Source organism: Aethalodelphis obliquidens, unplaced genomic scaffold, assembly GCF_003676395.1.
Source record: "Aethalodelphis obliquidens isolate GAN/ISIS:26980383/991018 unplaced genomic scaffold, ASM367639v1 scaffold7, whole genome shotgun sequence".
Lineage (NCBI taxonomy): Eukaryota > Metazoa > Chordata > Mammalia > Artiodactyla > Delphinidae > Aethalodelphis > Aethalodelphis obliquidens.
In genome coordinates this window covers 23968189-23981097 of record NW_020837951.1, presented here as the reverse complement: position 1 = coordinate 23981097, position 12909 = coordinate 23968189, and the positions used below count along the sequence as shown (strand labels likewise).

Here is a 12909-nt window from a genome sequence, read left to right as displayed (position 1 = left end):
CATGCCACAACTAAGAGTTCACATGCCACAACTAAGGAGCCCACTGGCTGCAACGAAGGAGTTCACCTGCTGCAACTAAGGAGCCCACATGCCACAACTAAGAAGCGTGCCTGCTGCAACTAAGACATGGTGCAATCAAATAAATAAATGAAATACATTTTTTAAAAAATGTGTTGTAGCAACTCTGGATTCTGTTCTATACCTCTGAAAGCTGTTATTTTGTTTCAGTAAGCATATAACTTATCTGTAATCAAACTGCAAAGTCTGTCTTCCCTGTCATTAATGTCTCTGCTCAATGTCTTTTATTTTTTGAAAAGCCTAAGGGTTTCCCCGAGATCTGAATAGCTTAACAGACAGCAAATAATTTGGGCAGAAGTTATGCTCAGACACTTCACACTAGGAAGCTTCATCCTCTGCAGCCTGAGATGTGTGTGAGTTGAGAAATACAATCAAAGGCACAACAAATTTGCAAATCTCCCAGGTTTTCAATATTCACAGGACTCCTTGAGGTCTCACATATACCAGTCTAGAATGTGTGATTTATTAATCTCAGCCCTTCTATGGCTCTCTTGCTTCCAGAATCTCCCCCTTTAATTCACAGCTTCTCTGTTGCCAGCCCCAAACCAAATCCACCACCTCCCATAAGAAAAACTGCAGGATTTTGCTGCTCACGCCAGGCAGATGAGGATAGGGAACTCCAAGCAAGAAAGCCACAAACTACGTGTTTTTACCTGATGTGGTAGCAGTTTTTCATGAGCAAATACTCCTCAAATTATTGCCTAACTGGTCATTTTCCAATGCCCTGATATGGTGTTTATAGTCATTTTTATACCATTTTATTCTTGCTTTAGGTAGAAAGGAATTACCTGACATCCTCACCCTGCTATTACCCCAAGATATATCAGGAAAATGAGGCAAAAAGGATTTTCTGACAGACTGGATGTGGATATAAGAGAAAAAAAGTAGTCAAGAATGACCCTGAGGCTTTTCACCTGAGCAAACAGAATGAAGCTGTCACTTACCAAAATGGGAAGACTGTGAGAGAACAGACAAGCAAGGGAGGTCTGGAATTCAGTTTTGACATGTTACATCTGAGATGTCTATTAGACATTCAAACGGATACTGTTGTGGTGTTTTAGAGAATTATCCTTTTATTGGTTGGGAGAATGAACTAGATAACCAGTAAATTTCCTTCAAAAGCTCAGTTTGCATGAGTCCTAGACCACAATGAAGTGGTTCAGTAATACTTGTTATAAAAGTTCAGGGAAGCAAAAGCTCACTGAAGCATGGGATGAACAAAGAAAAAGAACTTGAAAGATGAACAATTGAGATGGGCAGGCAAGAAGACCCTACTCAAAGGGATGAAGAAGGGAGAGTGGAACAGAAGAAGAGAGAGGAAAAAGAGAAAAAAGGAAAACGGAAGACCATACTGGTGAAAGATTTCTCTAAGAACTAGCAACTGGTGCAGTGGCAGGTTTAGGTGAAATATGACAAAAACAAAGAAAGGTCTCTAAACAAGGCTGTAGAGTCTAAATAAGTGACTATACACGATTAAAATCCAAAGAACAGATAAAAACTGCATTGAAACTGAAACAGGTACAGAGAGAGCAGGTTGATAAGATCAGGGAATACTGAAGCTAAGAATGACTGAGAAATAGGACTTGCAAGTAGAAAGTCTAATAGCAGGAAACAGTGTAATCCTTTAGTAAATTGCTGCATATTAGATTATCTACTGATAACAGGTACTACCATATCTCTACAGCACTACAGGAAAATTTTTCACATCCATGATTTCATGTAAGCTTCACAATTCCTGGAAAACATAAAAATCTGGGATGCAGAGTTGAGTAGAGTCAATATAAAGATTTAAATAGATTATAAAAGTTTTTTAAATAGTCCATAAGATACATCACTACAGAGAAAATTTTAGCTGCACTTTGGAGAATGATTTTCTTTGATGAAAGAGGGGTGATATGGACTAAATTTTTGTATCCTCCCGAAATTCGTATGTTGAAATCCTAACAAGCAATGTGAGGTAGGGCCTTTGGGAAGTAATTAGGTCATGAGGGTGGAGCTCTCATGATGGGATTAGTGCCCTTATAAGAAGAGACACATGTTCTTTCTCCCCAACATGTGAGGACACAAGGAGAAAACAGCCATGTATAAACCAGGAAGAGGACCTTCACCAAGAACTTGACCATGCTGGCACCTTCATTTGGGACTTCCAGCCTCCAGAACTGTGAGAAATGCCAGTTGTTTAAGGCACTCAGTCTATGGTTTTCTGTTACAGCAATGCAAACTAAGAAGGGGGAGAGGAAATGCAAGTTGGAAGGATCTGGAAAGCGAGAAATATCCTAATGGTAAATCAGCAGAAAAACCAATGAGACATGAAGGAAAGGAACTGAATTCTGATCTAGGAAACAGGATCTACACTAGAAGTCATGAGATCAGATCATAGTTCTCCTATTGACAGAAGAAGCCACTTTTTCCTCAGTATCTTAATTTTTCATCTGCATTTACCTCAGAGGATTTTTATGAAATAAATAAAAATGCACATTAAAAAATATATTAGGCAAATTCATGGCAAAACTAGTAATACAAAAATCATAAATACTTAAACTGTTATACATACTTATAAGCAAAGTAATATTTCCCATGCCTGCACCTGCTAGCTTCTTACCTACATGACAAATTCTAACAATTAAGAGTTTATTAATGATAACAGTATTGTTGTACTCTACCTTTGCAGTCAGGAGTAGGGCTAAAAGAAGGGTTCCTATCACTAACAAAAATATGATGAAAATGCTAATTATTTTGTCTAACATCTTCTCCAGCCAGATGATCATCTGCACAGAAACGAAAAAGAGAATTAGTTATCTTTCAAACACAGCTTAATAAAAACACATATGTATTCAAACATCATGAAGACAAGATATTCAGCATTGCAAAGCAAACTATGGCATAATGATTAAAGCAGGGAAAGCTTTAAACCACTTTAGAAAGTTAAGTAACAATATTAATTACCATTGTTGTTTACAGAAAGAGTTTATTATTGTCATATCTAAGAAAAGGCAGTCAGTTTGAATATAAACAGTATCTATGCTTGGATTCTCATACTGTGGTATATTTACCTTTCAAATTATAATTTACAATCTGATAAAAATTCTAAACAAAATAATGACAATCCATTAGTGACCTCAAATCTCATGAAATTTTACTGTCAATTAGCAAATATAGATGACTTTAGAAAAAGTATGACTCTTACAGTACAGGATGTCCTGAATTATACAGATAAAATAGGAGCAAATTAAAATGGGAATTGCATTCAAACTATTTTTTCCCTTTAATGTCACTAGGGTTATAAAAGCAGTAAGAATAAAATCTAATGTTAAGGTAATAATAAATACTAATTCAGAATAATAGTTACCCTGGGGGCAAAACGGTTGGGAAGTGGATGCACAAGCAGGGAGGGGTACACAATAGGCTTCAACTGCATAGGTAATATTTTGTCATGCTGGAAGATAGGCATGTGGGTGCTCTTCTTATTTCTTTGTATTTGAAATATTTCATAATAAAATACTTTCAAAAATCTGATATTCCACTTGACATTTCTATTCTTTTTAAAACATAAGCTTTATGACAAATTGTAATTGACTGTAAATAAAGAATAATCATTAAAGTAATGGTTATTCCTTAATCAATAATTAAAATTATGCTTTCCCTAAATGCTACTTGACGTTCTATTTTGAGTATAACTCCTCTCATCTTTCACAATCACAAATAATCCTACATTTATAAAAATTTTTGTTTTGAGATTATATATTTCTGATAGATTTCTAGAATTCCTGCCATGCCAAGCTACCATTTAACATTTCAAAAATACAATCAGACTGACGACTGAAATACCACATTGCACCCCTCAGCTCCAACATGAGCATTGCTGAATAAGTTACTCTTAATTTAAATATGAATTATGTTCTCCAAACAGTGAGTTAAACATCCAAGAGCAAAGAAATGGTGGTTAAAACAACATGCCTTCTAAAACATTTATTTTCCGCTCAGTGATTGTAAGCTTGCATCTCCTTATCTTTCATGAAGTACACTGTCATTAAGAGATCAATGCTACAGTGAACTCAAAGATAAAAAGTGCATCTTTTATCTTGGCAATTACAGCTTCAAACGGAAGAGTTAATTTTCAGTGCATGCTACCAAAGCATCAAAGACAATGCAGAGAGTAAAAAAAGTCATAACAGGTTTCTAAGATATGGAAGGTCAGAGGTCATATTTTGAATGTAAGTTCTAAAACCAATGAAACTGAAAAGTTTCACAATCAGAAACTAACTCTACATTTAGTTCTTGATACAGTTTCCTAAGGAAAGAGCTAGTGCTGCATTACTCTTCTTTTTATCTCCAAAACCTAACAGTGCATGGCATGTGGTAAAAGCTCAGTTAATACATATTTGACTAGGCAAGATAAATAAAATAATTTCAGAATTAAGACCGGATTTGTATTCACAAGTTATGATTTCTGAAAATAACTTAGGAGCCTCAATTTTTTTTAGAAAAGTCATATCCTGAAATATGTTAACATAAAAGATATTTTATTTGGAAAGTATGAATATCTAAATTTATGTCTGGGTATTTTTAAAAAATAAAATGTGGAATATTCACAGACACGTTATATATAACAACATTACAAAAGTCAAATTTTGTTTTTAAGCCAGGGTAGAATTTTCCTATCACAAGCCTATACCTAAGGCTTGGAATAAGAGGTACCTAAATAAAGATTTATTTTCAAGAGATAATACTGAGGGGTAGATGTTTCATTTAAAATTTAAAATACAGCAGACCTTGTTTTATTTTCCTCATTTCCAATTTACTGTGCTTTGCAGATAATGTGTTTTTTTTTTTTACAAAGTGAAGGTTTGAGGCAACCCTACATTGAGCAAGTCTATTGGCACCATTTTTTCCAAAAGCATTTGCTTATTCTGTGTCTCCGTATCACATTTTGGTAATTCACCCAATATTTCAAACTTTAATTATGGTATTTGCCATGGTGATTTGTGATCAATGATCTTTGATGTTACTACTACAACTCACTGAAGGCTTAGATGATGGCATTTTTTAGCAATAAAGTATTTTTAATTCAAGTTTACAGTTTTTTAGACATAATGCTACTACACACTTAATAGACTACAGTATAGTGTAAACAAATTTTATATGCACTGGGAACCCAAAGAAAATCATGTGACTTGCTTTATTTGCAATATTCGCTTTACTGGGGTAGTCTGGAATGCAACCCGCAATGTCTCTGAGGTGTGCCTGTAAATCACGTCATTTAAGATGTTCAATACATAAGCAAAAAAGTTAGGGCGGGGGGGGGGTCTATTCACATCACAGCCAGCTAAGATATAAGGTGAGAAAACATGAAAAAGAAGACAGCAAAAGCGAAAGAGAGCACAAAGAGTGGGAAAGAGAGACAGGAAAGACTTAAAAATGTGAAGAACTAAGGACCAATCGAGAGGAAACAAAATGGATAGAAAACTTATGGAGGAAAACAACTCCCTGAAAGAGTGAATGGAACAAGACTCATAAGGAAACAGCAACTGATAGACACAGAAAGAGAAACATGGTCAGAGGAAGCAAGGGGGAAGGGGAAGAGGAAGGAGGAGAGAATTCGTAAAGAAATGCCAGTGGCTCTGTCCCATGAGGCTCATCCTGTTCTGTGGTCCGCTTTGGGCAAAGGGAATCACACCACCTGTCAAACCCTGCCCTGCTCGTGGAAATTGCACAGTTGTCTAGTAACTTTCCCAGCCTTCCACACCAAGAGAAATTATTTCAGATTTTAAACTTTATTTTCTAAAAGTGGAAGGGGAGTAATTTTAAAACAACATTCTTAATGTTTCAAGTATAAATGAAGGGCAAGCATTTTTTTTTTTTAATGTAGCAATGTCAGTAAATTTATAGTTATACCAAAAGACACTCTGAAACTGACTGGCCCTATTTATCAAACTATGAAGAAAGTGTCATTCCACTACTGAGTTTTCTATTTCGTTATTCTGGACCTGGAGGTTTTTATTTTGCTTTGTTTTTTTTTAACCAAATTCTAGTAGTCTTAGTGCAAATAATAAATACTAAGAAATAAAACAAGTCTTAAGAAACAGTTACATTTCAATTAATCATAGACGTGTCTCTCACCCTCACTTCTCTTGAATTACTCTCTAATTCACTCCACTTGAACTTGGAATACCAATACCCAATGCTGCAAATTTTCTGACCCTGGATGAAATGTAACAAAACAGACCTCAACTTATTTACATGCTTTCCTCAGAACTTAAAGCAGTTACTCCTACTCTACACCAATGCTTTACCTACACTACATGGAATCACCAAAGAAAAGGAAAAAGTTACCTGATCTCTTAGGAATCTTTTAAAACTCACAACTAGTCAGCTATGAACTAGGTAACCTAACTCATTTAGTCACCAAAGGTTAAATCAGATTGAACCTAATGACTTCATTTTTTTTCTAAAGTCTTTATTGAATTTGTTACAATATTCCTTCTGGTTTATCTTCTGGTTTTTTGGCCACAAGGCATGTGGGATCTTAGCTCCCCAACCAGGGATCGAACCCACACCCCCTGCATTGGAAGGCAAAGTCTCAACCACTGGACCGCCAGGGAAGTCCCTGAACCTAATGACTTTAAATCTCCTTTCTCTCATCTCTAGAAGACAATTTCATTTCAATATACACAAACTGGGAAAATACATAAAATCACCTACTTTAATCAAAGTAAGAAAATGTAACATATTTGCAGCACTATCATTTGCCAAGGATTGAACTCATTTACTCATACCAGGTTTTTAGACAGTGGAGGTATACATAGCCATTTGTGTATGTGTGTTTGTGTGTGTGTAGTGGTGGTGGTATGTGTGTGTATTTATTTATTTCACACACTGCTTATTTTCAATCCAACGTTTAAAAGCATAAGCACTGTCAAGAGTCTCCCCTTTCTTGCTTCAACAGAAAGAATGAAACCCTAATCTTTACACCCAAGAGTCACATTTTGATCTATTTCCAAGAGGTACCACATCTTTCTTAAAGCCTGCTATATTTTCACTGATGATTTTTAAGGCCTTATTGTGTTTAAAGACAATACACATGAATGATGTCATCTTTTGCTATCTGCCCTAGGGATCTGATGATATTAAGTCAGAACTACTGTATGTGGACAATATATCAGAGATACAGCACTCCTAATATATCTGCATTAGCCTTTATTGAAGTTATTGAAAATTCCATGCTGATCATGTGAGTCATTGACCACAGATACCTCACACTTTGGGAAATACATAAAATTAGATATCATAGGCCATGACTACAATCCTTTTTAAGATAAAAATAAAATTCTGGAATACTAGTTATTAAAAAGGACAACATATAACATTACCAGCCAAGAGAATCAGACAAATATTTCACAAATTTATATTTTTTAAAAATACTGTGTTATTTATAGAAAAAGTAGCCATAACGAGTTCTCTTTCCTTTTTAGTAACTTCTGCCTAATGTGTTCTCACACAACAAAGGAGATTAGAGTATCAGACTGGGTCACATTATAGAGCTAAAAAGGAATGTTAATCACAGTGAACAAAAGGACTACAAGACAGAACTTACACACACTTGGGCAAGGAGATATCATCCACATCCTAAATAAATAGCTTTGAGTTTTTAGCAAATTGTACTGTGACGATATTAATGCTTCATGACCTTCCATAGCTTATAATTAGAACTTTAAAAACAAAAACTTAGTTTGACATGTGGACAGAAACAGGGTGAGAACAGAGATTTGGGGGGAAGTTACAGAATTCAATAGTAAAAACCAAAATCCAGGTGTTTGTTTACCTTCTTATTTAGCCAGTGCCAGAGCTTGAGGATGGGGGGGGTAAGGTGAGAGAGAGAAGATAAGAACAGGGGCATATCATTAGAGAATACAGTAATAGCATGAAAAGGAAAGAAAAGAAAATCATTGAGAGCATGAGGAGGAAATTATCTCAGACAAAGGAAAAACTGGAAAAAAAAATTGTAATGCATTAACAAAGTTTTTAAATCAAGTGAACGTAGCAGTCCTTTAAGATACACGATTGAAATGATGATAAGCACAAGCTTTGTTGGCAATTCAATAATTAAAAATACATAAAAATAACTTGAATGCTTATAGGCTTGAACTTTCACACCAAATTCCAAAGATCAAAGTGATAATTAAGATTTTTCACATATCATGCACCAAAAGGATTTTCAGTCCCTGTATAAACTAATTTATGTTCATAAACTACATTTTCATTGAACTTTGTAGTTATAGCATTATAACACTACTTATTTCACACTTCCTAGAGTAAAACATTTCAGTGCTCATTTGGAACAGTGAACACCTGGCGAAAAAGCAGACATATCTAAGATTCTGATCAGATTTGGCGCATTTCCTTCCATTTCCAATTTTTTAGGCACACATTTTTCTACCATATATAATATCCTTTTTTTCACATCAACATCATGTCATCTACACCTCACAATATTTAGCACTATAATAACTCATGCTGATTAGTGGATACATAATCTAAAAATCAGTAAACGTAAGATTTAAGGCATTATTAGTGACATAAAAAGCATAAAAACTAAGACGCATAATTTCATCAGAGTAACTAAATGCTCCTTGCAGAGTTTTCCCTAAAGTACACTCAATACATGTTTAGACACATACTTAAAACAATCTCCTGTATGTGGATCATTTCAAAAACACTGGTCCAATCAATTGCAATCAAACAGAAAAACAGATTTATTCCCCAAAGCAGGAGCCCACATACATTATTATACTACACAGAACATAATTTTGACATCAATTATAATTAAATATTCAGTTTGAGAGAGCCATTTATTCTGCTATGTATTACATATAACAGAAAATGCTAGTTTTATTCATTTTACTGTCTCTCTTCCTTAAGAAGGACAGATTGACATATAAATTAGAATAAAAATGAAAAATTTTTACAAGGCTACTCCATAACAAATACTTTTTGACACCCCTGGAACTTCAACTGACACAACTGTAGAGTGTTCCTAAACGAAGGGCTCCAAATACAAGTACCTGGGAACACTGAGAAGGGGATTCAGTTTCTATCCCATCCGATAGTGCTAAGACAAAGAAATTAATTGAAGTAAGAGTTACCCTCTTTAAACAGTTTGAAGTGATAAATCTGCTCTAATAAGATAAAGCTTCACCTTAATCAGGGAGATGTGATAAATATGTTGAAATTTGTGAGAAGTTTTAGATTCTTTCTTATTTAAAAAATTGAAAAAAATTAATAAGAACACAATAGGCAAATTACAAAAGAAAAATATAAACAGCCAATAAGCAAATAAAAGGATGGTCAACCTAATTTGTATTTTTAAAATTTTCAAATTAAAACAACACTGAGATACTTCGCTTTACAAAACTAAAATGGACTTTTTGTTACACTATAACATCCAGTGTTGGCAAGAGCTCAAGGAAATGGGCATTCTCACATGTTGCAGTGGTGGGAATTGAAACTGGCAAACCTTCTGGAAGACCATCAGGCAATATGTAAGAAAATGTATCCCCTGCATCTCCTTCGACTTCCTCCCCCATCACATGAACTCCAGTTACTGTTCTCATCTATATCTACATTTGTTTCAACTAAGTGTTTCTCAACCGTAAGTCATGGATGGACCTGTTAAAGGAAGCAGTCACTAGCCCTGTGATGACGTCCAGGTTGCGCAGTGTGGCACATAAAAAGGCCTTCGTGATCCAGTCTCACCTGACCCTCCAGCCTTGCTTCCCACTAATTACCATTTCACATATCCCAGCCATTGCCATTTTCCTGGTGTTCCCCAAGAACTCATGCTATGGGAGTCTCTGTGCCCTTGCACTGCTCCATCCACCTGCTCTTCTTGCCATGTCTACCTAATAAACTCCTGCTTGTGCTTCAAAATTTGCTCTGGCATCACCTCTGCTGCAAAACCTCCCCTCTCCCACCGCTCTCCGACAGTGAGTCATTTCTTGCTCAGTACTACCACTGTATCCTGTACACACTTCTCCTCCCCAAATTACAACAACAGCTTAACACTTATATAGAGCTTACTGCGTACCAGATGCTGATCTAAGAATTGTACGTATATTAACTCATTTAACACTCACAACCATTCTATGAGGTATACCTGCTATTATACTCATCGTATTGGTAAGAAAACCAAGGCACAGAAAGGTTAAGAAACTCATCCAAGGTCACATAGCTAATAAGCAGAACAGGGATCTGAATCCAGAGTTTGAATTCAGAGCCTATGCTCTTAACCACTAAGCCTCTGAATCTAACTCAGCCTCTAAATTTTAAGGGGTTGCTATCTCCCCATCAAACACAGCTTCTGCACCTAGTTTTCCAGGATTCATCTGATTTTCCCTAAGACTTGGCATAATATCTGACACATAAGAATTTTCCCAAAAATATTCACTGATCTGAGCCACCACCTGGCGATATAATTTTAGGCAAGTCACTTAACCCCTCTAGATTTCAATTTGGTCCTTATAAAATGAGAGAGTTGAACTAGGTGCTCCTTGTCTCCCATTTTTAAGATGTAAAAATACTAACACAATACTTACTGAAACTAAATCTATCCCATCCTTATTTAAACCATAATTCTAAACTTTAAATTTCATCATAGAATTAGACATTAAATGTTCTATCCACAAATAAAACATAAATACCAATATACCATAAAATGGAATATTTTAGACAATGAAATACATAAACCCCATTAAAATAGCTCAAGTTCTTAAAATACAATACCTTGCTATCAACTTTCAACAAGAATTTTCCAAGCCCGATAATTGGCCATGGTGCCAGGGCTTCCTGTCGCTCCTTCAGGAAGTGCTCTATAACCTGCCACCACACCAAGCAGCGCTTCTCCAGGAAGTTCACAACGCCAAAGTGAATAACGAGCTTTTTGAGTATCCATACTATAAGGAAGATGAGAAATACACACATAAAAAAGAGAGAGATTACAAAGTTTTAACATGAATAGGTTCCTCAATTTCATATAACTTCCTAAAACAGTAAAGCTAGTGCTAAAACACTGTTTTTTTTTTAAAAAAGGAGAAGGGAGAGAAGAAAGTTCAAAATATTCCAAATTCATGTAACTGGGACAATTTTCACACAATCCCCACCCACCTATATTCCTCCTTCTCTGTGAAGTCTTAATCCTTGAACGGGTCAGGGATTCACAACCTATATAAACATAAGATACCCTGATCATGAAGATTTCAGTGACTACAACCTTGGCCCCTCACGCCTTACGCTTCCAGGGTAAAGAATACTAACCCCTGACATGTCCTAATCTCTTTGGCTATTATAGCTGCTCTTGCCAAATTTTGTTCTTTTCCTTAGATGTTTCATGTTTAGTGACCAGAGGAGTATAAGGTATTCCACATGCATCATGATTATACTACCGCAGGGCAACATGTTCATTTGTTTCTATTTCTCTACTCGATGCTGCTCTGTACATCTGAATCTCTTACCGGGGTTCGGTAGAGAAGCAGGGTGAGTACGAGCAGGGCTGTCACAAACAGCTGTGTACTATGTAACTTCAGTGGGAACCACACAGACTACAATGTGAAAGTACCCCTCTGCAGGTGGGCAGTGTGGTGGCCCTTCAAACAGAGGTTAAGCCTTCTGTTAAAGGCCAACTAAGAAGGTGGAGGGACTAGAAGGAAGTGCTATTTATCTGTGAGGGTTGCCTTGAAGTTTGGACCCTAGATAATGGATCCCAACCACTATAATTTCCCTAACTCAAGGGAGTTTTGTGTCATTAGTCCTGGCCTTAAAATCTAACAGTTCACAGTTTACTATTTTGAACCATGAGGTTAGTGTTACATGCCAATTCAACAATTCCTTTACCAGCATTTTTAAATCTCTGGAGAGGTCCTAGGAAAGCTCCTATGGTCTCAAGAATAAGACCAGGGTAATTAGAGTTGTAAAAACTTTTAAGGGGCCACCTTGTTCACAGCCTGCTCTCCCTTTTTATTTAAAAAGACGGTAATCCCATGAGCCATGGCCGCTGAGCCTGTGCTCCGCAACGGGAGAGGACACAACAGTGAGAGGCCCACGTACCACCAAAAAAAAAAAAAAAAAGACAGTAAAGTTATCTCAAACATAAAACTCCAAAAGTTAAAGAAAAAAGTCTTCCAAGGCAAGACAAGATCATAATTAACCAATTACCTGCAATAGGCACTGGCAGCAACTGTACAATCCACAGGTTCAACCAGATCTGGACTCCAACAATGGCCCAAAGGAGAGACACAAAGTAGATATCGCTAGTTTTCTTCTTTCTAAGAAATGTTCCAACTTCAGGCCTTTGTCTGCCCAAGGTGGGTGAAGGGGAGGAGGGTGAAGCAGATGAGGACAGTGTTGGAGGGGGTTCTCCTCTGTCCATGGTTTCTGTCCCTGAAGAGGGAAAGAAAAAAAAAATCCCCCACATATTAAAAATAAATAAATTATTTATTTATAAGTTATAAATAATAACATTAATAAACAGTAATTCAGAGCAATTGCTAGGCTATCCTAGTTTAAGCTTTCAAAATGTATTCTGACAGTATGATCACATTGGGTTAAAAAAGAAAAAAAGACTTGTATGTATGCTTGCATATGCAATGAAAAAGGTGTAGAGAATTAATGCTGTGTTTACATCTAAGGAAATTAAGTTTTTTGGGGAGTAGGGTTGAGTATGAGAAATGTTTTACTTTTTACTTTATATACTTAACATTGTTCAAGTTTTTTGTTGTTGTTGTTGTTGTTTTGCAGTACGCAGGCCTCTCACTGTTGTGGCCTCTCCTGTTGCGGAGC

General features: G+C 36.1%; 1 protein-coding gene across 3 annotated transcripts in view; it reads right to left on the bottom strand.

Moving 5' to 3' along the window:
- TMEM245 (transmembrane protein 245) overlaps window positions 1-12909 on the bottom strand; it is a 98820-nt gene that overhangs the window by 58963 nt on the left and 26948 nt on the right. For all 3 annotated transcript variants that reach the window (XM_027105278.1, XM_027105277.1, XM_027105279.1), the window contains exons 5-7: window positions 12286-12510; window positions 10858-11027; window positions 2742-2846 (exon numbers count right to left, since the gene is read on the bottom strand). In XM_027105278.1, coding sequence (XP_026961079.1) covers window positions 2742-2846; window positions 10858-11027; window positions 12286-12510 — 500 coding nt within the window. The remainder of the gene's footprint in view (window positions 1-2741; window positions 2847-10857; window positions 11028-12285; window positions 12511-12909) is intronic.